General features: G+C 37.2%; 1 protein-coding gene across 1 annotated transcript in view; it reads right to left on the reverse strand.

Moving 5' to 3' along the window:
- LGR5 (leucine-rich repeat containing G protein-coupled receptor 5) overlaps positions 1 to 27891 on the reverse strand; it is an 82155-nt gene that overhangs the window by 37260 nt on the left and 17004 nt on the right. The window contains exons 3-5 of the mRNA XM_014963321.1: positions 18713 to 18890; positions 4074 to 4145; positions 2396 to 2467 (exon numbers count right to left, since the gene is read on the reverse strand). Of these exons, the coding sequence (XP_014818807.1) occupies positions 2396 to 2467; positions 4074 to 4145; positions 18713 to 18890 (322 nt within the window). The remainder of the gene's footprint in view (positions 1 to 2395; positions 2468 to 4073; positions 4146 to 18712; positions 18891 to 27891) is intronic.

Consider the following 27891-nt stretch of genomic DNA (forward strand, 5'->3'; position numbering starts at 1 on the left):
TCAAAGGAAAGTACCGTAACCTCAAAAGTATATGCCTGAGATATTTCAGTCTGTGTCTGGTCAATAAAGAAAAAAGGCACTGACCAAATAACAATTATAAGATAATTAATTCTTAGGGCTGTTTCACCTTTAGAAACATTAACGAAAGCATTGTATATTAAGGAGGTAAATGTTGTTTAAGAAAGACTTAAGAACCTGGGAGTTAATACCAAATAATGTGTGTCTGTAGTGGTAAGCTATACACAGATCACACAGTTCTGCTAGAAATCAATTAATTTCATTAATTCTGTTTGTCAGATTTTGGCTGAATTGAATGCATGCAAAAGATGTTAACATTCTGGTGGAACTTCTTTATGCACAAAAAAGGAAGAGAGCATATTCAACACAGTACATTTCTCAACCAATCCATCTTAACTCTAACCAGACTGGACAGCTTGGTACAGATGCTCGCTGTATCTTCGTCTCTGTTAGACTTTTACCAGTGATGCTGGTGATCACCACACACTCTAGCAACACTTTTTATGATGGTTATTTGAACTTCCAGATTGACTTCCACATTTGGATCTTGGAACTTTTTAGGAAAATAATTTTATTTCAAAGTAATTCTGTGAAAATATAAGGTGGTCAACTAAAGCACAGAGATGAGTCAGACGACATTTTACTCTGTCCAAAGAACCTGCCTGCTTATCTTCAATCGTCTAGGTATTTTATGCTGCACATTCAAAATCAGTAGGTATTTTAGAAAATGTAGGCATTTTTTTTTGTATTGGGTGACGATGGCATTATGTGGATAATTTAAAAACAAACTCTATTTTCTGTTTCCTGTATTAAGACAGCAGGAGCGGCCTTGTGGTTGTAAAATGTGAACTGCAAGCGCAGCAGAATGAATCCATGATACTCAATCGACTGAATAAGAACATGGCAGATGAATTTCAGTATAAATAGGTGTCAAGTGAGGCACTTAGGGAAAAGACAATTCAAACTTTACATGGCAAGCTCTTGAGGAGCTACTAACATGCTAGAAAGAGGTCCTGCAGTTGTAGTAAGTACGAAAATGACAGCTCAGTGTTCAGTAAAGGCTAAAAAAATTAAGCAAAACGAAATTTGGGGAGTTAGTAGGAAAGTGAACAAAAAAGCATCCATAATTCTCCTCTGTAAATCCATGGTGTGCAAACGCTTTAAACATGCTATGCAGTTCTGATCCTTTCTTGACTTGTCTCAAATCAAACATATGAAACTGAAAAAAGTGTTCAGTACGAGTGACAAGGATGACCAGAGGAAGGGAACAGCTCCCACATGAGAAACAATCCTTACAGCCTATGTCTGAAAAACACAAGATACGAGGTCTATAAGGTCTAGTGTACTGAAACTGCTGTTTCCACTTTCTCCTGATGCTGCACACAGGGAACATCAAATGTAGGGAAGTTCCAAGTGAATAATAGGAGGTACTTCGCCACGCTTACACAGGGCTAGCTGATCAGCAGGTATTCTGCCACAAAAATATCATGAGTGTTACATTGGCTCAAAAAGCAATCGTACAAACTCTTAGAAGAAAATTCTTTAAGAGCTATTAAATTCAAAGAAGCCACAATAGGCTCAGTGAGCCCCTGAGTGCAAACCACCAGGACAATTTACCAAAGGAATATTATTATATTCTTTGCCAGACCTCCTTCTAGTTTTCCTTTGGCATCTGCTATTGAAAACTGGACACTGGGCTAGGCCAGTTTTTAGCATGACCTGGTACAACCAACCTTCTGTTATGGGACAGAAGCACATCAAAATAATTTCATTCATACCATGAAGCAGCCAATCCTCACTCCTGGTCTAGAAGTTCTGGCAGGAGTTCTGTTAAAACTGAAACTCATGGACTGAGTCAGCACGGCACAGTCAAGAACTATAAATACAGAGACCTGCCTGAAGCACAGAATATAATTAAGCATCCTCTAGTACACTTTGTTTCATGAGTTAATAGTATTTTCCATACTGCTTAAAAAGAAAAAATTACACCAATGAAAAAAACCAAGGGAGTCATGTGAGATTCTTTCTTTTCTTTTCCCCTGTAAGGAATCTTAAGAAACCATGGGAAAGACCAGTGCTCAAGGGACCATATTATTCTTGACAGACAGAAAGCATTGAAGAGCAAGGAGTGTCTTCTCAGACGGTGAACCAGTTTGTAACACTGCAAAGAAGCTGCTGGTGTCATGAAATTAATGGAATGAAATCAGTCACTTTTGATGTTTAATTGAGAGTACAATTCTCTTGAAAAGCAGCTCAAAGAGAGTTGAAAGAAAAAGTTGACTCAGCACATTATTAAGTGATATTAACAGCTAATTAATAGGTAATCATACATTATTGTTCATGCAAGGTTACAAGTTGATTTATCAAGTATACTCACAGAGACTGCAGACTGCGCAAGTTCTGGAGTGCTTCAGTAGGAACTTGGCGTAGTTGGTTATTCTGCAGCATCCTACATTTTGAGTAGCACAAAACCCAGAATCAACACAGTAAAGATAATTTCTTTCTATTTTAAATTTTCTTCCAAGCTTACCTCCTTTGTTCTGGTTCTACTTCAAGATTACAAACAAAGCAAAGCTACACAAACACTCAGTTCCCTGCTCCTGTCAAATGCCAGTTCTCTTCAAAGCAAACAAATACCTGTTGCATATTAGCTTTGTTAACAGCTCCACATCAGCTTTAAGTGGGATTTTCAAAGCAGCTGAGGAAGTTAAAAGAATAAATCCCATTTGCTTTCAAAAGGGCTTAAGCTCCTAATTGTGTCCCAGTGATTCTGAAATGGTCATTCTCATGTATTGATTTTTTTTTTCCTTCTGTAGTGCTTCAGTTTCTTACTCTCATAAAGCTGAGAAGGATTGACTCTTGAAATCCTTACTCAGGAAAATGTTATTATGGCAAACAGAACTTTTAACTGTATGAGGAGTTTATGATTTGGTTTGAATAAAATTTTATCTCAGTAAAAACTGCTGAATTTTTCTCAATGTAATAAATTTTCTCAAATGGAAGTTTGCTAGCAATAACCTGACAAATCTCTTTTCTGAAATACCACATCACTTAGCTTGCTAAGATTGAAAAATAATTTTTCATTCCAAGAGAATCTTTTCTTCCCTTTGAATATGACCTAATATCCTTGTTTGGACCAACTCCTACATATATAAAAGGATTCTGCATGGGTAAAACTGAAGTAGTACATGCTGCCTTCAAAAGGAGGCATACTTGATGGGACATTGTAAATGAAATCATTTTTGGCAGGCTTAAATCTCCTTAGGCCAACAAGAGCTACAGCTGGCCAACTGCAGTGGATGGAGTGGGAAACTCTTCATACTTCTTTCCCACTTAGGTATTTTTTCAGTAAAGCTTTGTATAGTCTTACAGTAGCATCTGGCTTGGTTTGACGCTGCCTAGGAGGTTGGTGTTCTTGCTAATAATACAGTTTCTGTGAACTTTACATAGGCAAAGATCCCCTCTAGTATAAATATTATGAGATGTAGTCTGCTAGTAATTTTAGTAACTGTATGTACTGTCTTATTACTCCAAATAATACAGGGCTTGTCATATCTTTTATAATTTATCTTATAGTAATTACATTGCAAAGAACAAGATACTAAATACAAACTGCATTTTAAATTACATGCTGTTCTACAATAACGGTTTTCCGCCCCAGGTCTCAAGAAAAGGAGAAGGCAATTTAACTCCAGTTTTGTGTGATCATTAAAAGTCCAGTAAGAGTTTTAGATTTTAAATCAGAACTTTTGAAACAATTAAAGAAACTATTAACTGAACCAATTTTTACCTTTGATATTGTACAGAGACATCTACTTGATGAGCAAGTTGTTTTTAGAATGCCATTAATGTTTTCCAACTTTTGTGTTTAGGAAATTTTCTATATGAAAAAACAAAGATTTAATGATGTTCATATGTATCTTCACTTCAGCTGAGTTGTTCAAAATGAGCTGATCAAAATATGTAATTTACTTGATCAAAACTTCACTGGTTAATTGGTTCCCTGGAGCATTTAGGAAATCAGAAATATATCAAACAACACACAGTTTACTTACAGCACTTTAAGATTGAAAAGGCCAGCAAATGCTCCCTTAGGAATGTATGTCAAGCCATTTCCTGCAAGACGTCTGCAAAGTTTGAAAAAGAGAAAGAAAGAGAGTGAATACTTTTTTTCTTCATGTGGAATTAATTTGGTTGTTAAAAAGTGCAATACAGCTATGTTTGAGCGGCTGATGCCAGAGGCAGTAGTTTAAGAGCCTTGTTTTGTCATTAATACACTTTTATAAGCAAAAAAAAAAAAAGAGAAGCCCTTAACTGTACAGTTGATTTACTGACAGCTGGATTGCAGAGAATGCAGTTTCACTGCAAACTGAGCTTATGGTTTAGAATGCACATCTAATTCTTCATATTGCTCTTTTTAAGGATTAGAGCAATCTCAGCAACTAAAATACAGATATGCTGACAACAATTAAATCATTGGATTTACAGGCATGCACTTTTGGAACTGTGCATGTATGATGTCTATGTATATTTAACCCATTTGCACTAATATGAAAATACATCCACATAGTCATGACCACAGTTCATTAAAATATAACTATACATAAAACTGCTGTACTGGTGGAACCATAGTTTTCCTTGTGAGCAGATGTGTAATAGGCTATCATAAAGTTTATTTCCTAAAATTTGTAAGGCTTTTTGCCCTACTTCTATTGCATCTCCCTTGTCAGAATGCTTGACAGTATTTTACAGACCTATGTAAGTACAGCAAATACCTCTGCAAAGCCTGTTACTCTCCCCCAAAAAAGAATGCATTCTGTAAGGTTTGTGCCTAGGAAAGAGATCATGTATTTGATGTGAAATAATGGCATTTCTATGTTCCCCATCAGTGCAACTCCAAAACATCTTGCATTTAGCCTCCTGGTATCCCAGTTCTGCATGAATGTGCTATGACACGTGTATCCTAGCTGGAAAACTGACTGGCAGGGGTCAGATTCCCAGTCAAGTTACTCTGTGTCAGGAGAACCATAGTGTCTGCTCTTTGCTGGCAACAAATGCAGATTGATATGATGCAACCCCCTTCTATTTGCAGACCAAGTTAAACCAAGTGGAACTGATATTTCCCCTCAGCGAAGATATTGCACACCAAAATTGCAGACAGTTACCACAGACCAGCTGATTTGATGACAGAGTTGACATCTGATTTGGCCTCTGGCCCCTTAGGAATGACCACAGGACTAGACCCAGAAAATGCCTTAGGTACCAAGCTGCCAGAGAGGAACCTACAGCACTGACACAGGCACCAGAGTTGCCAGTACTGTTCATGGAAAAGGCCAGGTGCTTATCACTGCAGTCCCAAAGATCCAGCACTGTCTGGCCCTTAAATATTGTCTTCCTTTGGAGTTTAGTTGCTCCACACTACCCACAGGCTCCTGAGCACACCTTCTCTTTTGAATCTCTTTCATACAGAAAATAAAAATAAAAATTGGGCCATTAAGAAAGAAAACATTATTCTAGATCCCAGCTCCTAAGACTTTTCAGGCATCTTCAGTTCGGGGAAAAGGCTCTTCCCTGGACACACACCCCTGCCGCGTAATGTGACCTGTGACTCTAGCAAGTGGCTTTTCCTCTCTCTGTTAAATGAATTTAATTGTGCTCTGCAGAGCCACTGGGCTTCAGACAGAGCTGCTGAGCTTGTCTCACGTTAGAGTATAGCGGAGTGTAATGTTCAGACATCTGAGAATTGGGCACGTGCACCTAAACTCCTGCAGGCTGGTGCGTGAACCAAACCTGGCTTGCTCTTGCTCCAAGGTGAGGCACTCACAGGCTGAGCTTATTTATTTTTTTTCCAGATGTGTAAGGGGCTTCTCCAGCTCCAGCTTCCTTCTGAACAAAAATGGGAATGATTTTCGGGCTGTTGCTGGATCAAGCAGGTGTGTGCTAGGTTGGGCACACCAGACTGGGTCCCTGAAAGTAAATGCCATTTGTGGATCACTGACTAGTAGAGGCTCAGGACCTAACTAATGCTCATCTCAGTTTATGATATGATTTTTTGGAAAGCCTAAAGACTGCTTCACCTCCACAGCACCCTTTTGCTCTGTTCTTTTAATAACACGACTGGACACGAGTCTGGACAGGAGCCTGGCATGAACCAGAATGTGAGGAGTCTGCAAAACTTTACTGGGAAAAAAGTAGGTACAGGTACTGAGGTTTTCACTTACAGCTCTAAATTACTGCTTTGAGTATCGTACGTTAAGCTTGATAAAGAGCAGAGAACTAAACCCAGATGTCTGAAGACTCAAGCTGGTGCTCTGTCAGGCCACCATCCCTTCCTAAGAGTGGGCTGTCTTGCAGCAATTTGTATAATTGTTGCAGTACAAACTGCCAAACACACTACATGTTCACACCGCCTGTTTGAACTGGAATCCTCTTCATAAAATGGGCTGAGAAAATCAGACCTGTTTAAGAGCTCCTGGAGAAGGACTCTGGCAATTGCCACGCATGCTCCTCCCTGTTCCAAATGCAGGATTGAGGCAATTTAATTGGGACACTATGCAGCTTTAAAGTTTTGTTTCAATGGGTAATACTCACTTTTCCCAGCTTCAGAGCATCATCATGGCTTTCTGTGGTAACCTTAATGTTTGGCATTTTTTGAAAGTGGGCTGTCATAATTTTAAAGACATTTTTATGGTACCTGTAATGTATATCTAATATATTTGGACAGAAATACCTAAATAAAACTTTATGTAACTTTTTTCCATTTCTTTTTGTGGCTAGGTTTTCTGTCAAACTGTCTTCAGGATAAGATGTTTTCAAAGTAAACTGTTGTCATTCTGGCTGTAAGGTCCATTTGGATCATCTGGCCACACACGATGTACCACCTCTTCATGGCCCCAGCTCCAACACCTTTTAGAGGAACATACAAAGCTGACAGACAGTTGTAAGCACGGGATGCTGAGCCACGTTCCTGAGCTGTTCTGAGTTACTTGCACGTTAAACTGAGATGTAATTTTTTCCTCTTTTCTTTTGTTTTTGCTTCAGGTTCCATATTCTGCTTCTTTTCCTTTTAGATCACAATTTCTCAATTATTAAATGTTGTACAAAAACTTCAGACAGATGGAACGATGAGTTAATCTTTTTGGTAGACATAGCTTCTGCATTTACTCCTGTGCCTTTTTCAAAAGTCAGGTCATTCATGAAGTTCTGCTTTGAATATTTTTCAGTTTGGAAAGAGTTATCACTAATTTTGCAGACAGTGATTAATACGAACTATCTCATATGATAAACCTCTGCTTACGCAGCAGAAGATGACACTCATCATATATAGCCCAACATATTTCAGTAGAGGGCTACATCAAACGTACCACAAATGCCAAAATACATGCATGTCCATACAGTTCTCTCACCAAGCAAACTGACAATAACAGAAAAGGTACACATCTGGTCACAATTATTTTCTATGTAATGATGTTGTCTGACTGCCATCACCATATTAAATTATTTCTCATTATGCCCTTTTCATGATTTTGTGGGGAACCAACTTCAGGCAAACCACCTATCTAATCCCAAGACACTCCATGAGACCACTTCTGAACAATGGCACAACAGTAGCATCTTCCCAGCCCTTTGGAATTCCCCAGGATTCTGGTATTTGGTAAAAATCAGCAAAAATGATTCATTTGGAACGTTGTCTAAATATTTCAATATTCTTGGATGAAAGTTAGCCCACCAGTTCTTTAAGGCATGCTGCAAAGCTCATTAACTTTGGCTTATTTGTTCCTGATCATTTTAATGCCTTCCTTGTGGGTTTTTCCTGATATTACTGTGTTTCTATTCTCAGTCTTGGCATAGGTGAAAATTAATCCTCTTGTTGACAATACAGTACCTATCAAGTATCTATCAGGGTTTATGCTTCTCCACTTCAGGGATTTTATTTTCCATTACCCTAAATTATTTGAGGGAAGCTGCCCAGTATTTTACTGAACTTTGGAGGCACTTTGGGTAGTGTTTTTAGTCTGGATGGATGGGTAAATATCGCTTTCCCTGAATAGATGAGGACAGACATATTATCTGTCTCTATAGTTCACCATTTAGTTAATGATTTCTGAGAGCAGGAATGAACTAGCTTGTTGATAGCGCTTGCATAACCAAATGACTGGCTTCTATCACTTGAACATCTTTGAATTTCAATTTTTAAAAGTTGTTTTATTTTCAGCATTTCTGGCATTATTTTAGAAATATCTCATTAAGTACATTCAGGCTCAAATGTATCACATCTTTTTAATGAAAAAGTAATCAAAAGTACACAGCATTACTGATTTTGGAGCTTTGGAGTTTTGGAGCTATATTCTTTTAGAACTAGATTTTACTCATGCTGCTTCATATGATCTTGCAAATTAATGGAGGCTGGAAATGTTTACGGGGAAGTGTCACCACATGCCTCCTTCAGTACCTGCTACTTGCCACTGTTGGATTCAAGATACCAGGTTTTGGCATACGCTAAGTTTTTATACGACTTCATTTTTCATTCTAAAAGATGTAAAATAAATGAGCTGAGAGAAAAGCATGTTGCCTCCATCCTTTCAAATGTCGGCAATTTATAAAATACTTTTCAACACAGTTCAGCCTAGCTGGCAAACTTTGCTCACTGTTGGAATGTCCCTGCAGTGCTGCAGGTCACGTTCATGGCCTGTGGTCAGATTTAAGAAAAGGTGTGTCTAGGCTCCATCTGTTTGTTCCCCATCTGTTTAGCCCTTTGGTGTCTTCTGACCTCTTCTGCAGTGTCACAGTTCTGAGACATGGTGGTCACCAAGTCAGAAGAACATTCCCAAAGACAACACAACTAATGAGACATCCACAGAAAGCTCTGAAAATGATCAGAAATGTTTTTGGTTTGTTTTCTTTCCACTGTTGCTTGTTTCTGAAGAGAAAAACTTCATTCTTCAGAAAGAAGCAAATGAACATGAAGTTGTCACTAAGCACAGTCAACCACTTTCTTGCCAACTCAAAACTGCTTTCTGTTGTGATGTTTTCTGCATCAGAACAAGCTTGGCCTGGTACCAAGCGGCTCTTCATTACCTGCAGGGATGGAAGGTGAACTTGAAACACCAAAAAGACTTCTCTCTGCAGCTAACAAACTGTGGTATTTAATAGAGAAAGCACCTCTCCTCTAACTGTGGAAAGAAGCTGTGGCAAATCTAACCCCCAGCTACCCCTCAATGTCTTCAGCAGACTGACAGTACGATATGGGTTGTGCCTGCTTTTTTGCTTTGCTTGACTAAGATCTAATCCAGCAAATGCTGAACAAGCATCTGTAAAGTGTATTTCAAAATCCAGTGTCAAACCTACAGGAAGGACATGAAAGGAAGATAATAGTCTCCTTGGGAAAAACCATATGTTTACATTAATTAATATTCATGCTGTGTTCTAACAGGATTAGCAGAATGGAATTTTCTGGAACTAGTTACTGATCAAATCTCGCAAGGTGCTGAAATGTAGAAGAATAGGTGGCCCTCTGGATCTTGGTGTGGCTCAACATATGACCGGAATAACCAGCTTAAAAGGAGTCAAGCTCCACTACTAAGAAGTGAAAATCCAGTGAAATCTATTCTAATTGGTTCAGAACAGATACAGTTAAGTAGAACTTCATTACATTCCAATTCATGATAAATATATTGGACTTACTATTATTCCAGTAAACTATAACAGCAACACCAGACTGACTCAATGTTTCTAGACTAGTGCCAGTGCATTCCCTTTAATACAGATTAGGTTATGTATCATTGCATCACTTGTGTTGCATGATATTTAATCAATCCACATGTACTGCAATATCCTATACAGAATGTAATTGTGAGTGCAATCTGAAATCATCCTTCAGCTGTGAAAATACTGAGGGATTTCTACAAAAATAATTCCATGATGTGCTACCTTGCCTTGATGTCCCTTTGTCTCTGCATTTTACTTCTGTTCACTAACTGGTTTGCTGATTTTATTTAAGGAATGACAGCAAAGACTGCACACAATAAGAGAATGCTATGATGAATTTGGTTATATATATATTCATATGTATGTTTAAAGATGAGTAGGTTAACATCAATAACGTCACAATTCAGTCAGTTTTCTATTTTCCTGGTTTTTTTTGGAAAACAGATGTTTAATTCCTCATTTGCTACGTTATATACTGCAATTAACAAACTCTCCAGGCAGCAAATTGAAAAGGAATTATATACAGGAACTTAAGAGACTGGTGAAAAAAATCTTTGTTTTTGTGAATAGAAATGGAAAGTAGAGAAGGCCTGAGACAGTGAAAAAAACCCAACAGTTGAGACAGTGCTGCTGCTTCGTGGTACTAAGCTTCCTGAATCTGTTGCTACAACACTAGTATGCCATGTAGAAAATTCCATTCAAATTCCTGTAATCGTGGATCATGTCTTTTATACCTTCGGTACAGATAAGAAATTCTCTTTTGTAATTTGAAACTTCTTTCTTAAAAGCTTGATCAGCCTCTCCAACTGCCATAATTGTTCTGAATAACTGATAAAGATCCATGGTGAAATCTTAGTCTCATTGATGTCTGTGGAAAAATTTATGCTGACACAAGGAGAAATAAGACTCTCATTTGCATCCTCCCTCAGTATCGTATTTGCCAGTAATTTACCTCTTCGCTGTGGATTTGTACCAAGAGCACTAGTACCAAACTTAAAACTATTCTCTCCATTTCTAAAATAGGAAATGGCTGTTTGTGGAGGAACAATGTGGAAGTATAACAGGAAAACATAAATTTCCAAATCTTTTTCTAAAACAACTTGTTCTGGTTAGAAAGAATTGCCTCTGTTCAAGGAAGAATTAATAACCTTTATCCTTTTCCTTAAATTTTGTTTCCTGTCAAACTTTATCAAAGATAGACAAGCGCCCAATTACACATATATTTAGTCCAACTATATAAATGTATAGTCAATATATAATCTATATATTTCTATGACAATAACGTTCTTAAGTTTACATGTACATCTATTAATAGATGACATGAAATGTTCCTGCTTCTTACATCAAAAAGGCTTTGACAATATATATACTCATCAAGCACTTATCTGAAGTCAACTGAAATTTTGAGATAAGAGGTTAATTTGATACTTATTAGTGATTAATCTTGGGCCAATGCAATAGAAATGTATGAATCAATGGGTGATTAATTACTGTATTAATTATTAATTAATTCATGGATGATATCAACATATATCTTTCAAAATGTTTTTGAGGAATTACTTTGTTAGACTAGGAAATTAAATGTTACTCTGTATTTTAATTATCTTTTTATATTTCAATCTGTCACATTAATTAAAACTGTAATCCGTATAGTAATAAAAAAAGAAATGTGGGTCAAATGATATATTAAAAAAACTGATGCTCAGAGAGATCAAAGAAGAAAATGTAAAGATACGATATTCTCCTTTCTTTAAAAAAGGGGAGGGGAGTGTGCAAGTCATAATTGTGCTGTATATTATATTTATTTCTACTTACAGTTTAGTTGGAAATTCAAATATAACACAGTCTGTTCTTGCTTGAGGGCCTAATTGCCTTTTAAAATGCATGTGCCAAATTCTCATAGGGTGTAAACTGGAATAACTCCAACTGAGCTCAATCAGTTGGAATGAAATCAGTGTGCATTTGATCTTGAGCTGGCTTTGATAAAGCAGATCATAGATTATTGTCAGTTAAGGATGTGGTCTAAAATGTACTATTTCTTTCTCCACTTAAAAAAGGCAGAGACTCTTTCTGCACCTGGTATGAGTGTGATCCAATAACTGCTACATACAACTGATTTCTCCTCTGGTGAAGCTGTCCGTGGCCAGCGCTGAGACAAGCCGTTTTGTTCTCAGCGCTGCCAAAGGCAGTGCCCTTCCATGGGGCTCCAACAAGGCCCTTCTGCTCAAGAGCCAGGCAAGTACCTGCCTTCTGACTGCAGCCAGGCCAACTGACCGGAGGTGCTCCCGCAGCAGCCAGGAAATCCCATGCTGATTTCCAGCAGCAAACCCCAAGGATACAACCAATAAGAGACATCACTTCCATGTATGAAGAATGCTGTCACTAAATCACTGCTCCCAAATCAATCTTAAATTTGTTAAAATTCCCTTTGTGTAGATTAAATGATACAGCAAGATGAAGCAACAAATGGTGGATCATATACTTTACATTTCCCGGGCTGGGTCTTCCAAGTGTCATTTATACTTCTGATGCTGGGTTTTGTTTTGGTTTTACCCCAGTAGTGCCAGTATCATCAGAAAGAGTAAAAACTAATAATAATCATCATCATTAATAACAGGAATTAGCTGAAGTGTACTGCAGTACCACACACCATGATCAAACTATCAATAATGAAAAATGTGTTAACTGTGTGACAGACAAAGGACAGACATCGTGTAGATCCAAGTTTTGAGACCTTTACTACCATTCTCCGAGCGGTACAATGAAGCAATACCCAAGAATTACTGAAGAAGTTACTGCTACTCCTGTTTGGAAATTAAAAAAAAAAACAAACCAAAGAGAAGAAGTTGGTTTTACTGTGCTTGTGAATCTAGTAGAAATAAATGTGATATTGGCTGAATTCATTACCCATAATCCTAAGCAAGTGGAAAACTGAACTGGGTAGGTATCAGAAGTGTTCACTGCACTGGAATCAAGCAGTCTATAAACAGGCTGAACTTCCACTGGCAAAAAAAGCAAATTATGTCTGCTACTTGCTACTGCAGTACACATAGAATGTGTGAGACTTAAATTAAAATCCTGCCTCAGGATCTACAGATATATAGCACGTTTAATAAAGCACCGTTTCACTGTAGTTTAATTAAGTATAATTTCACTATCTGTATCGATCGCAAAATACAAAAAGCTCTTCCTATGACCTTTTTTGATGTTCTAAAGTAGTTCCTAACGAATTTGCTGGATAATAATTTACAAGTTCCAGAAAGCATTTACAAGCTACAAGCCAAAAATAAACTTCAACACACTCAGTAGGAGCAACGCAGCAGCACTGACAAGCTTTCTTGAACATCAACCTAGAACGCTTAGTGTTTCCACATGCATGCATATCTTTTCTATTTTCTCTTCTCTTTTCTCTTCTACCATCCACCACCTTCTCCTCTTCTGACCCTTTACACCACAGAGGCACAGCAGTTCCAGTGTCAAGGTTGCTCTGTACAATTTGTATTAACATTTCCAGAATAATTGTCTGTCAGCACAAGCTATTCAACAAGCAATGCAAGCAGCTCTAATTTAGTAAGGCATTTGCTCTGATGTTTCTCTTTTTTTTTTTTTTTTGGTTCCTCATCTTGTCATTCTTGATAAGATGGCAAAAAGAGCAGTTTGGAGGGTGCCAGGCTGACACATCCACATGGCAGAGTTCTTTGTTGTTACTCGCTTTGGTGGCATCAAAGGGAAGAGCAACAAAGGCACCGACAGCTCCAGAGCATCGGGGCCCTTGTTTTGTGAATGTAAAGGTTAGAGTTGTTACATCGTTCAGTAGGAATCTTCTGCATTTGGGTTTGTTCTTTTCTAGTAAATTAAACCGTATGAAAAAACTAGGGGAGAAAACTACCATAATTGCTTCCAACTGATTAACTAGACAAACATCTTCTCACTGTTTTTACCAACATATGGTTAATTTCAAGATGAGTGGTGCAGTTCCCGCTGTCGGTACTTTGAGTGCCTCCCTGGATGTCTTAAAGCAAAGCTGGGGAGTCACAGCCCTGATTTATCAACAAAGTCTGTCTTACAGCAACAGAATTTACAATGTGCCCTGGGCCACTTGCCTGGCTGGTGGCAGGTTCCTCTCACTGACAAACACCACGTATCGAACATGGCAGCATAGAACAGATCGCCTCTACATGCATGCACGTATGAAGTGAAGAAACTAAATTCACAATTTATGTGAAGAAACCAAATTCATAACTTACATGTCAGACTATGCGCAGCTCTGAAGCTACCTATGGGATCATAAATCATTTAGCAGTGAAAGTTCTTGAAAAGTCAGCTGACGGAAGTGGCATGAGCCCATTTCCACCAGGAACAGCTCCACTAAAATCCACTGTGCAAGAACTGTGAAACTTGTATTTAAGTGACATCAGAAGGAAGCATCTGAGGACAGTTTGAGACCACTAGATGATACCCTATTTTTACTGTTGTGCATATCAGCTTCAGGTATTTTTTTTTTTTTTTGCCTTGGAGTTTTTTAAATCTAGGCAGGTTAATCTTTGGGCAAGATTCTAGTATTGAAACATCCCGTCCAAAGTTGAAATAAATTACAGATTCCCTCACTTTCTCCAAAAAGTTTTGGACTACGGCTGCAGCACTTCTATATTTTCTACTAGCTTACATAAAGTACAGAGTCCATTTTCAGTGCTAGCCACACTGTGGCTGCACCAGCAGAAAAATAAAGACCATGTAATACCCTAGGAGCTAATGCTCTCATGTTTCAAAGATGTAAATGACCAGAGAGCTCCGTCCCACTGCTCCAAGTCAGTGGGGAAAAGAATACCTAATTCCCATTAACAGCTTTGAAAACCTCTTTGTAGGAACAAAGAGCAAACAGAGAGAGAAATAAAGGGAAAACAATAAATAAGAACAGATGGTGATGGATTGTGCCTGGTTATTTAGGACTTCATATTTGTGTATACAGTGGCCTCTTGACCACTTTTGCAGTGTAAAGGGATTTCCACACATGTGTGGTGAGATTCACATAATACGCCTGTTTTGTATTGTATCTGTAATTCTGCACTTCAGTATTGTAGTAAAATGCACTTTTAAAGGCACTTCTGCCTGAGTAACTACTGTAATAATACCATGATCAATCTGAAAAACTTACAACTATTTAATTCCCTTTAAGGTCATTTTAAGAAATAATACAGGTATCAGTAAGCTTTCTTGCACCTGTATGTAGGTTGCAATTAATTAATGCTTGGTTTTGTGAAATGCAAGTTATTTTAAACTGTCTTACTCTGTAGGTAAATTAATTGTAATAAAACAGTCCTTTGTTGCTGTAAAACACCTATTTTAAGTTGCTGAAAAAGTACTAAAAATCACTTGGAGTTTTGCTTATCTGTGGAATGTGCTTAAAATTAAAATAAAAGCCTTATATGTGTGCATGTGTGGGTGTGTGTGCATATATTTATGTATAAGTATGTCTGTGCGTACATATATCTAGTTGGAGATATTTGTAGTTAGGTCTGATTCAAATAGTTTTAAATTATTATTGGCTTTCTTCCTCACTCTTCATAGAGACATTAATTTATAAAATAAAACAGTTTCAGGCACTGCTTTGAAGTGTTAGTAATCACAAAATGATATGTCTACACTCAGATGTAGTTGTCTCTTAAACTCTTAAAAGTCACACCCTAGGTAATTCTTTACACTTTTTAATTTATTTTTTTTAATGCACTACTCTAACTACTGCTCTATTAATATGAGCATTCTACATATATTGTAGAATGACATATGCATAGAAATACTCCACATGAGACCAATTGTTGGACTCAGTCATACTGATAAATATCTGCAGTTATTTTGAATTCATAATGAAGAATTTGACTTAATGGTGTTGTACAAGTTCATGCAGAGCAACTTGCTGATAATCAAGCAGCCGAAGCATATTTCTTTCTTGGTGGGAGTTCTATCACATGCACTTTAAGACAAAATTATGCCTGAAAGGCCCATCATTTTCACAAATGTAAGATCCTGCTCAAAACTAAACTTTTCAGGAGCTAGAACAGTTCAGTTTTCAAAGTACCACAATGTTTTCCAACATTTTTAGAGGAACATGCACCTCAAAAATAAAGCATAGTTTCAATATGTTGTATTTCTGTGATCAAAGTCTTTGGTTAAGGATAAATACCAGGCATGATCATCAGGATTGAGAATGCTGCTTGCAGAGGTGTATAACCTTGGCTGGAAGACTGGATCAGATTCAGCCTAGAAGGTCAGAACTGGCTGAACAGTCCTGGCTTATACATCCTTGCTTTGGAGTCAAAACAATTGGTTTAACTGTCTTAATAAATTCTCAGCTCTTCTGGGGTAATGACTTAGCAGTATTGCCAAGCCACACATCTAGGACATAGTATCTAAGCTAAAACTCGGAGGATCAACTGTTTGCTTTTATCAGATTTTTAAACCACCCCTCTAATAAAGGGATTAGTAATACTTCTTTCAACACTAAAAAACCCTAAAAAATGCATTTTAAGCTCCTGCTGTTGTTGTATTTCAAAGACTGGATAGACATTTCTAAGATGCGTTTTAATTTCATGGAAACATTGCTTTGGTCTAAATATCTCATAAAACCTTATTTTTACAATGTCTGCATTATGGGCCAAGTTATATTTTGCAATAGTCCCTATTAACTGAGCCACATCAACAAAATACATAATTCCCAGGTAAATTTGGAATAAAAATCATGTGGCAATGCCTGGATGGGCAACATAATTTTCCAATGTACAATCACTGCTCAGAAATGAGCGTAAGGGGAGCATGGGAACTACGATGGCTGTTACACCCTACTTCAAAACTGAATAGCCAATTCCCTTTCCATTGTCTATACTTTTTCTACGTAATACTAAACTGAATTGTAATACATGCCTCTGAACACCAAAGAGCCTCTCAGCACAATGGGTTTGAATCTACACTAAGAGGAGGTAATCAGCTGCCTCACCTCTTGAAAGGCTTCAGTTTTCTACATTTATTTGAAAAGTGAATACAAAATGGAAGGGTTTCACAAAACAGCATCAGAACTAATGAGAAATTGAAATCATTGGCTTGTGTGAAACAAGTGGAGGAGCTGACTACGTATATGTGACGCACAACATAATAAATAAATAAATATTTTTCTGGTACTACCAGCAACGAAAGACTGGAATCACTTAATTTGGAACAGAAGCTTCTAAGGACAATGGTTTAATATTTCCAGTGGAAAAAGTAGGTCCAAGACAAGAATAAGGTCAGTACACTTTCAAAGCTCTTCATCAGGAATATGAAGCAGACTGCTGAACAGTTTCTCAAACAGCAATGTACGTCTCACTATTTGGGTCATCTAATTTTGGACCATAAAATGAAAGAGTGAAGGTATCTTGGCTTAATGCATTAGAATCTCCTTCCATAAAAAGCCCAAACTTTTGTTTTTCTTCTTTTCTTTAATGGCTGGAGAGAAGTCATTGGGATGGAAGCTTTTAGTAGGGTTATTAGAGTTGACAGGAGATTGGACAAGCAAACATGAACATGACGTCAAAATCCACAAGCAGGGTCTTTGTGGCATATTCATTTCATATGCACTTGATATTATTAACGCTTGGTGTGTGACGTCTCTCATTTTTATGTCCATATCTCTATGTTATTTGAAAGTTGCACAAACAGCAATACAGATAATGATAAACAAAGAAAGGAAGTAAGTAAAGGAAGAGAGAGAGAATTAAAAGAACTAATTCTTTCTAAATATAAATACTTCCAGTAATAAAAATAAGACAAGAAAGGATAATCTGCTTGCAAATAGGGTATTGTTCAAAGTTAGTGTTACCAAAATAGTTTTAATTATTTTTTTTCATAGATGCCAGCTGGAAAGACCAAGTGGCAAAATTCAAATGAACATTATCAAGGACACCAAAAGTTGTCAGTGCAATACCCACCTAAATTGCAGAGGACTGTACACATTTCATAGCTTAAAATAGACTCTGTCTTTGCAAGAAGGGCAGCACCATGACTTTGTGTATCTTACGTGGGTTTTATGGTGTGTTAGCAGCTAAACTTGCGGTAAAAAAAGGAGGCTTTCACTTTTAAAAGCTTAAACCCCATGTTTCATAAGAGGCCGGATGCCTAGACAATTCTTTTAATCAACATTTAGAGGTACTCATGCAAATGCAGGTGCCAGCTTTTTCCCACAACATCTATGGTACATCAGTTACAGAGCCTCCATCACTCCTCAGGAATTGAAATTTTCTTTTTAAGCCTGGGCCATTATAACTAGGGTCACTGCCAAATCCAGGTCTCATGAATGCACAATACTTTTCACTTTTGGTTAGTCACCATCACTTCAAACCAGCATTCCTCTTTTGAAGTTGTGCTTGATTAGCTAGTTTTTGCAGTGTACTTTTTCCCCTCAGTGAACGTACTAGATAGCGTAACTAAGCTTTTTGCAGGTTTCTGCATTTTACAGTCAGCCTTCAGGGATGCTAAATTTAAGAGCAAGGAAACAGTAATTAAAAGTGACTAGGACAAGGAGCCCTGATACTATGAAACGTGGGCTCAATTGTCCTTGACACAGGCAGAACGAGGCAGCAGGTTTTGGTTTTGATTATAGCTTTACTTGCGATTTTAATAAACATGAGCCAGTATTCAAACTTTTAATATCCTGCTGCTTAACTATTTCCAAAAAGCAATCCAGCTCTTTTAAACAGCCCTTGTTTAAAAATTTTAATTTGTTTGGCTCTGTCTCTGCTTAGAAAAGTTGTAGCCTCACGGTAACTCTTTTATAAGTTCATTTCCAGAATCACGAGCAATTGGTTTTTTTTCAGCTAAGTGTTTCCGCATGTGCCAAAAGTGTCAGGCTGACAGCTTTCCTGCACCGTTTTATCTGGTTCCCACAGTAAGTATAAGAGACAAACACAGGAATGTGTCTAGTGCTGACTATGCCCATCAAGGATACAATGATACTTACAGCTCTTCCAGGAAGCGGAGATTGTGCACGGGGTTTGAGGGCAGCTTAGTAATGTTGTTCATACTGAGATCACTGTAGGGGAAAACAGACAGAGACTTAACATGGCATGCCACAACTGTGGTATCCAGCTGTTCATTCCACACATTTTTAAGTACTACATTAACAAAAATTAGTTCCTCTGCCAGAATTGATGAATCATTATCTAGTTAGCACGTTAAACATTCTTCTTTCGTATGAACGCAGCTTTGTCAAACCAAATACAGGTTGTAGCACGTTCCTTGTTTCCAGAGATTTTGGAATGTTTTATCACGCTCTATAAATCAGCGGGAACACTAAACAACCCTTTTAGTCTACATAATTTTAATAAACCGCTGTACCGTATTAAAATTTACTTGGAGTAGTAAAGGAAAACTGCTATGATTTTGCTGTTGCTGTAGCACTGTAGCACACTTGGCTTATTAAAGTAGACAGACAAAAGTGTACAGATATACACTATCTGCATCATTCTTTACATTTCATGAATATGGAAACATTTTGCTTTTGTGAACAACCTGCTGCATGGTGGTACAGATTTGCCTTGCCTTACATTAGGCACGTTAGGTGTCCCCCAACCCCAACTTACTTGAGTCAAAGAAATGACATATTTTCAAATAACAAACATCCCCTTTTTAGAGTGCTCTTTTTTTTGCAGGTTCTCAAATTGCATTAAATAAGTGAAATGAACCATAAAACAAGGGTGTAATGCGATCCTGCTCTGTAGCACACTTCCTGGTGGGGTTCCACGGTAGTTCCTGGCACAGGAAACAACCAGCCATATCAGCTCTGTCAGAGCTCATTCAAGCTATGTTTTAGACTAAATTTCATATAATACCTTTTTATTCTTAACATGCTTTTTCATTGTTTTCCATTGTCTTCCCCATGCCCCACAGTATCATTATAATTGCTTTGCCTTAAGTATAAAACTGTAAACAGACTGCGTAATAAAATTCTGTGTGAAAGATATGACTACACAACTGTATCCAAAGTCCTTTAGACTGCTAAAATAAAAATATCAGACATGCATATTTTATGCAAACATTTTGTGATAATTTAAAACTCCCCACTATTTAAACACACATATATATATATATATGTTTATACTTTCCAGCTACTTTGGGTAGTATTTAGATAACTTTATTTCTTCCAGCTGTTGAGAGCTTACAAGGTAAATAAGTTATCTGTACTTTGGTGGGTAGACGTCCTATTCCTAGTCCATCTAGTTCTTATTACCCACAGTCTGTTTCACATTACAGAATATATGCTTTTAGTCAGCATAGTTAATTTTGTTGTTTGATCTTTTGCTGAATTCAAAAATGTATAATTTAAAAACATACTTCACGTAGAGATTGTGAAATAAAGGAAATGTGCTAATACTTCGCAACAATTATCAAATCACTGTTGGGTAAAGTCTCTGCATTCACTTCAAAATCAAGGTATAATTTAAGAACTGTGTACTTATTAAATTCTTTCTTTACTATAATACTTTATCACCCATTTCTTTCATACCGTTTAGCAGGTTATTACCCTTTCACTTTGATAAAGGCTCAAAGGATTTATTCTGGCAAAGGAACAAAACCATGGATTTATTTGGAAAAAAGAAAAACTCATCCAGGTAGTGAATCATACACTACTGAATATTAAGATAAACCCAGTATTTTAACAGTATCATTTTGATCATGAGATTTTCAACACTTCTCTTAATGGGTTTTTGTAAACATAACAAATCACATTTTAGACTTAAAAAGCTAGCCGTGGTGGAAAATGGGAGTGATTCATCTTCAGCAAGACACATATTTAGTGCATTCTACAAAACCAGCATTAACCAGTGCTCTGGCTGACCAGGGAAAGCTGAAATCTGTTTTTCTAGCACATTAATTTCTATTAGTAGCAGGCAGTACTTGTCTGTTCATATCACCCACAGGACGACATGATGACACTAGTTACAAGAAATCTAAAGACCAGACCCTAATATCTTGAGAGGATTGGAATAAGAGAACGCAGCTTTCATTACATTCTTTGATGCACAATGGGAAAATCAACAATACGTGCACTTTTCTTAAAAACATCTTTATACCACAGAGGTGGATTTACCAAAAGTCAACTCCAATGTCCTAGTCTCCTTTTAGGACTCAACTCATGTGGTAAAGTACGTGCTCTGCGTCATACGATAAAGGAAAACCTCTTCTTTTCCCCAGTTTACACTGCAGCAATTGCTAGTTCTTTTTAAACCTACCAGTTAATTAATCTCATTATGTTAGGTAGGTTCCTTTTTTCCCAGATTATTCTTTTCTTGGAACATAAAGTAGAAAGATGTATTTGTGCAACAGAACTACTAAACATTACCTATGCATATTTCATAGAATCATTTAGGTTGGAAAAGACCCTAAAGACCATCAAGTCCAACCATTAACACTACCAAGTCCACCACTAAACCATGTCCCTAAGTGCCACACCTACATGTCTTTTAAATACCTGCAGGGATGGTGCAGGTAACAGAAATTATTTCCAAATTTGTTCAATAATGTCTTTCCAAACTAGTTTTTAACAGACTAGTAACTAATACACAGGCCATTCCAGTCTGTGTTGGCAATGTGTTATTGTTCTAACTCTAAGGGTTTAAGAATATAAAGACAACTACTGTAGGGAGAGGTAGTATCTTTGATAAGCTAACTGATGCAGATGGAAAACCAGAAATTTTCCAGCACAAAAATCAAAATCTCTACTCCTTCCAACTGTACCAGTTGGCTAACTAGGCCATACTATTTCTCCCTAAACTCCTCACATTGCTTACACTGGCAGAGCAGTAGTTCATCTGTGCTTACAGTTTTTAGATTCAGAATACTCTTTTGGGTTAGAATCACCACGGACACATTTAATCCAATTTTTGTTCACTGAGTAACTAAGGGACTTATGAGATAAGTCCCATCACCCAGAGCTGCTTCTGAGGGAATGCTTGGAGAAATGAGACAAATAAAAAGAGTTAATGCAATGCAATCAGTCACTGGGTCTCATGTGAGCAATACTGCAAAGTTTGGGCTGGTGAGAAGAAATTCTTCACAGTGCTCCAGAGACAAATACGAGAGGTTCTCAATAATTGCCCTCCATTGGACCATATTGCCAAGAAGACATAGCTAAGATGAGATCTGTGGCCATTAGCTAGATCAAGCACAGCTACCAGCCAGAAAGAGCTAGCTGGTAAATTGTAGGCTTACATATTACTACTATGAAAACCAGTAACAACCGTAACGGGTATGTCTAACGTCCGGCATCTGCAATGGTTTCTTTCGAAAAGGTGTATCAAACAGGTTTTCTGATTTCTCCTTTCAGTGCTAGCCTGTCAAAATCAGCAATTTGCTATCTCCAGAAAAGAAAAGGAGATGAAAGATGGCTTGCACGTCAGGATTTGTAGGGTAATGCTGAAATATATTAAAATCAAGGTACTAGATCTTTAACTATCCTTAGTGGAATGGTTCTGATTATATTTTATTTGTGTGCCTGTGCATGTATACTCAAAACCAAACTAGCTGAAACTGCAAACATTTCCTGTTAAACTTGGTAGACTCTTACAAGCTACAGTGATGAAAACTTTATAATTATTAGAAAACTGAATATCTTTTAAAAAGTTAGTATAAAATAACAAGCCCTATATGGCACCACCAAAGCACATGCAAACCCCACCGATGTCAGTTGGAATAGCATTGTTAAGAGTACACTCTGAGTTTTAAAAAGCTCCTACTGTAAACAGCAACAGTACCACATCTACCTTTATGAGAACTAGCTGCACCATGAGGTACTGTACTAGAAAGAAGTTAGGTTATTTTGAACAGTCAGACGAACGCATTATCTGTCCTCCTATCAGTATTCCTGCAGCCTGTTTCCAAGTGCTGACTGTAAAAGCAACATACCAGCAAAATAACTTCTTTCAAAAGATAAAAAGTTTTGCTTCAATGACTGCATTGGCAGCATGGCTCACTATAATGATATCTTAATTACTCTCTGTGACAATCAATCACCATGCTGTGTCTCCGGTGACTTGCAAAAGGAATCCTACCTGTGATGAAATCTTTGAAGAACAGAAAATACTGTAAATTGCACCATGCATTGTTTTTTCTTGGTGAACATTTGCAAAACGGAGTCCAAGAAGGCAAATACAATGGGTCTTTTCTCCCTCAGTTTTGTTGTTCATGCATATCCATGCTGAAAAAATACCCAGTTACCCCCTTAAAAGTTAGTAGTTGACAATAAATTCCCAAAAGCCAGTAAAACAAGTTAAGTAGTTCTTAACGTGTAATAGAGGAGTCTGGAGGCAGAGTTACTAACCTGTTATTAGCCATTATTACAAGAGATGTTTCAGTGACTATTCATCTTGGAAGATCAGTTTTTCACATTATATTTTTGTCCTTAAAAGAAGAACAAAAATCTGTTTGGGATATATGTAAGGCTTCTATGGGCTTTCACCAACCTGGTAATCTACTACTATGCTAAACTTTAATTGTACTGAATGGTACAAACTTGTCTACCCATTGCAGGTATTATACAATAATCCAGTATTAAAGACAATTAATTTCTTTTTTTTTTTTAATCAGTTTTTTGATTTTTAGAAAATGATCAAGACTTATTATTAGGATTATTAATTATGCTTCCTCTAGGCCTGCCTTAGCCCAACAAGAGGTACTAATGATTATTTTTATGGAAGTCTTTGAAAGATAAAGCACTCACATGAAAATATTGTCAATAAGCTGAATGCACTCCCTGAGTTCCTATCAGCTAAGAACAGCTCCTAAACTACGACAATTTCCTTAATCCATTTACAACAAAATTTGAGAGTATCTTATATGTAGCAATACAAAATAATGAAAAGGGGTGAGAATTACTACTCTTCCCTTGGTATGCCTGTCTTTTTAACACAGCACTCTTGTTTCTGCTGCTGGAAGAATACTTTACTAACTCCACTGTATGATGGAAGAATATGTCAACTATTAAGTACACACCACCAACTAATGCAAATGCTTCGCTATGGATAGTAAAAATAATTTCATCTGCTACAGTTACCTAAAGTAGATAAATCTATTTGCCAACACTGTAGTGGTAGTTCCTATTTCTTACAAATAAAATCCTATAGCATGTTTTCATTCAAGGTTTCAATAAATAAATAGAATAATAACTACCATCATTTTACAGAAGGGAAACTAAGACACCTAATGGTGAAGTGACATGCTCACAGTCAAACAATAGGTTGAACGCCATGGAGGAACCAAACACTGATGATGATTTGTCCAGTGCCCTTTTCATTAGATCACACTGTCCACCCCATGGCATTTACACCAGTTTTCCAAATGCTGATGCATAAGCTGTCAATGGACTCAGAAAACAATGATCATATTTTCATTTTAATGGTCCTAGATGACGTTATCTTCCAAAATCAACATGAAAATTGGTAGTCATGTACTTGCATGTTTAATACACCCATGCAGAGCAGCACAAGGCAGAGTATGAGCATGCATAAATAAGCATTGTAAGCACTTCCTGACAATTAAATCATAGCATTTCTTCTCACAACTACCTTCAGACTTCATCTGTGGTTCTTTGAAGGGCTCTGTAGTAAACTAAGATTAAAATGTGAATTTCCACTAAATGACTCACATCTGAAGCAGTACATCTTTGTATTTTGAAACATCTTCTGGGAAAAATGTGGTAGATTTGGAGAAAGAGGCAGTAAAGAGAGAGAGTTATAATAGCCATTACTCAAAGCAGGCGATCACTCTATCAAAGTATTCACAGTAAATAATAAGTGGCAATAGCATGGATATTTTTGCCCTTTTGCATGTTGATAATGACAAATGCTAAAATTAAATATTTTGAAGTTCATTATCCCATGCAATATTATTTGTAATAGCAAATTATCAGCAACTGATCTTATTCAATGCTTTTAAAAATTAACACAGAAGTGATGCAGGTCTAAAGCAGGATTGCTTGTTATCCATCTTTTACAGAAAATTTCTTTTACTTGACATTGAAGTTAATTGTTTCCAGAGACCCAACACCTTTCTATTAAAACATGCCTTGCAAAAAGCAAATTACATTGTGTGGTCGCATGAGAATAGACCCTGCAGTGGGAGTGTGTGTGCCTGTGCACCTCATGAAGAGCTTTATGCCAGCGAACAGACTGTATTCCCAGTGGCCCCTCGCACTGTCCTTCCCTTCCTTTGCACACCAGTGGTGCTTGTTCCAGCAGTGCATTTTGCTTACAGAAGAGAAAAGCACTGCAATTGTAAATAGACATCTACGGGAAGGATCAGGCCCCTTGAATGTAGGGAAGCCTCAAAGGTGATCCAGCAAGGTCAGGACGGCTCTGTCTACACCTCTTCTCTGCTGTTGTGTCTTGGCCAATAACCCATTGGGTGACTATCAAACGTCAGATCCTGGCAAACCAGGCTGACAGGGCACATCTGGATTCAACACAAACTAACAAAATACTTTGGCCAAAATTCTGCACTCCCAACACCTCTCAGTGGGTTCCTCTAATGTCATAGACAGCAAAATTTGGCTTATTACTGCAGAAGCTCTGTAACACAGTCATTTTAAACAGCATGCATTATTCCTGAACATAGTAGGCAAATCTGTCATATAAACTGCCATCAAAGACTTACTTAAATCTAGACTGCAGAACATTTGTAAAGCAAACAGTACGTGCATGATTAATCTTTTCAGGAAACAATTTTGCCATTCAGTTTATCCAAGACTCCAGCAGAGGGAGCAGGGCAGAGCAAACAATTAGGGTCAAAAAGAAAGTAAAGATCAAAGATCAGATCAAACACACACAGTGCTGAATTAATCTGACAAGTACCTGACATTTCATTTTAGGTACAAAGATTCTGGCTCTTTCCTTTTTTTTTTTGTATATCAAATTCACAATGCTCACTAAATGAAATTATCCATATACTTTCAAAGCTGATTCATGGCTGTTCATTTGGCGCTGAAGAATCAGTTTGCTAAGTAATAATTACCAGGGTAAGTTACAAAAACATTCCAACATGTCAATCATTTACTGTACTTAACTCACATATTTTAAAGCTTAAATAACTAAAGGAATATTTTATAATACAGAAGCCAGCAGAAGCAATTAAAAGAGGACTGAATGGAATTCTTCTTCCTTCCATGCCCACAGATTGTTTAGTATTATTTTACTTTGTGAGTTATTGCTTGTTTCTGCCACACTAATTCAAATAGATTTTACAAGTACTGCACACATGATTCATATTGGGCATATACTGAAAAAATACACAACAGGAAAACATATCAATTTTTATTGTAATTTATGAAGACAACTACTAAAATGTTCGTTCTGTTTTTCATCCTTACCTGTTTGTTTAGCAGGTACTGTTTGTCTTATTTTTGATGAAAAACAGTGCAGTTAAATTGAGAAAAGATATGTATTAGAAGTGACCAAGACTGGGAAAAAAATCCCTTGGTCTTTCTTAGTTTCAGAATATTTTCTGCAACTCTAGAAGTTGCTTATTTTTACAACTATTTGTTATAAAAATGACAGAAATACAGGAAAACAAACTTTTTTTTTTCTGAATGAATGGACACATTCATCCATTTTAGAAAATGAGGGTTCAATTTCCTTCTCATTTCAGGTCTATAATTTCATCATTACCTCATCAACATGTAAAAAATCAACATGTAAAGATGTTCATCAACATCTTCAGTGAATTCAGTAAAGATGTTCCTGAATTATGATTATTTATATGAGAGGAGAAAATCTACAAAAAGCACAGCATAGTTTGCTTACTGGAGTACTACACCTTGAGTACAGCAGAAACTAATTCAAAATATCTGAGTGCAGACAAAGACTCAAAATACAAGCTAAAGTCATAAAGTACAACCTTTCTAAATCAAGTATAATGGGCCACACAGCCAGGTGGGCTGAATATCCAACTGGAAGTTATGCACAGTGTAGGTTACATGTCACACAAACCAATTTTAAAACTTATCTTCACCAAAATATCCAATACCACTCCAGTGAGGCTCCTTGAGAGTGGAAATGAATCAGGATTAGCCTGATTTCAGTCATAACAAGATACACTGTAAATTAGTTATTTTGCTGGTCTTAATTTGCCTCAACTCAATTCCACAGCATGGATTTGAAGAATTAAAAAGCAAACAGCTTTGAGAGCATCTGCTATAAATATATTCTAACAGTGCTGGTGTAAGTCTAAGTGTCTGGAAACATGTGCACAACACACCTGTCTTTACAGCAGCAAATATATGTCCTCCATTGCATAGTGCAAAGGTACCCAAGGTACAGACGAGTGAGCTGGGTCCAGAGCTGGAAGTTTCACTACCATGTTAGATGCCCTCAGAAAGGCTAATGATCCCAGTTACAGCAGGATGCTGCTGTGACTGCACCAATTTCATCATGCAGGGTCTCCACACAGTGCTACCTTGTGTGATGCAATGTAGCAGCTGTCGCATATATAAACTTGGTATTCCCAAACTGATTTGTTGCAAAATATACATACCCTAAGATTGAGTGAAATTCTGAGTTGGTAAAGGAAATGGCAAAAAACGTCATTCAGCAAAGACAAAAGTCCACCTCTTTGATCCCAACTGATCTTTTTTATCTTAAAAAGACTTTTCAGTAAAATTCTGGTTAGCTGTTTCACCTTTCTTATTCTATAGGGTCCCATTTTCCTATGCATTGGTGCTGAATGATTGGACTTGTTTTAACACAGCTTCTGCTTTTATTATAGTTTAATTGTACCTTGTGTTGTTGAAGAGTGATTAAAGAGTTTCAGCAGAGAAAATGATGCTAGGATATATCACAACTACTAGAGTTCTGCTCTGAATTACTAATTTGATTGGTTTTGTGTTGTTGCTTAGTTGAATTAATTCATTGCAGAATCTTCTCTTTATCGCGTGGACAACCCAACTGATGTCACACTACCAGCATGCTCATCTTCATCCAACATTGCTACCAAAAGACTGACTCCTGATCTCTGCCGCCTCCTCCTTCCTACCCAACAGCACATTCTTTTGAGGATGCTGTTGAACCGGAGTTGGCAATTGATCCAGATTAAATAAATACAGCAGAAAAAAAAAAAAGTTTTAATCCAAATCACTTCCCTGAGCTGGTT

This window comes from Calidris pugnax, unplaced genomic scaffold, assembly GCF_001431845.1.
Source record: "Calidris pugnax isolate Ruff unplaced genomic scaffold, ASM143184v1 scaffold44, whole genome shotgun sequence".
NCBI lineage: Eukaryota > Metazoa > Chordata > Aves > Charadriiformes > Scolopacidae > Calidris > Calidris pugnax.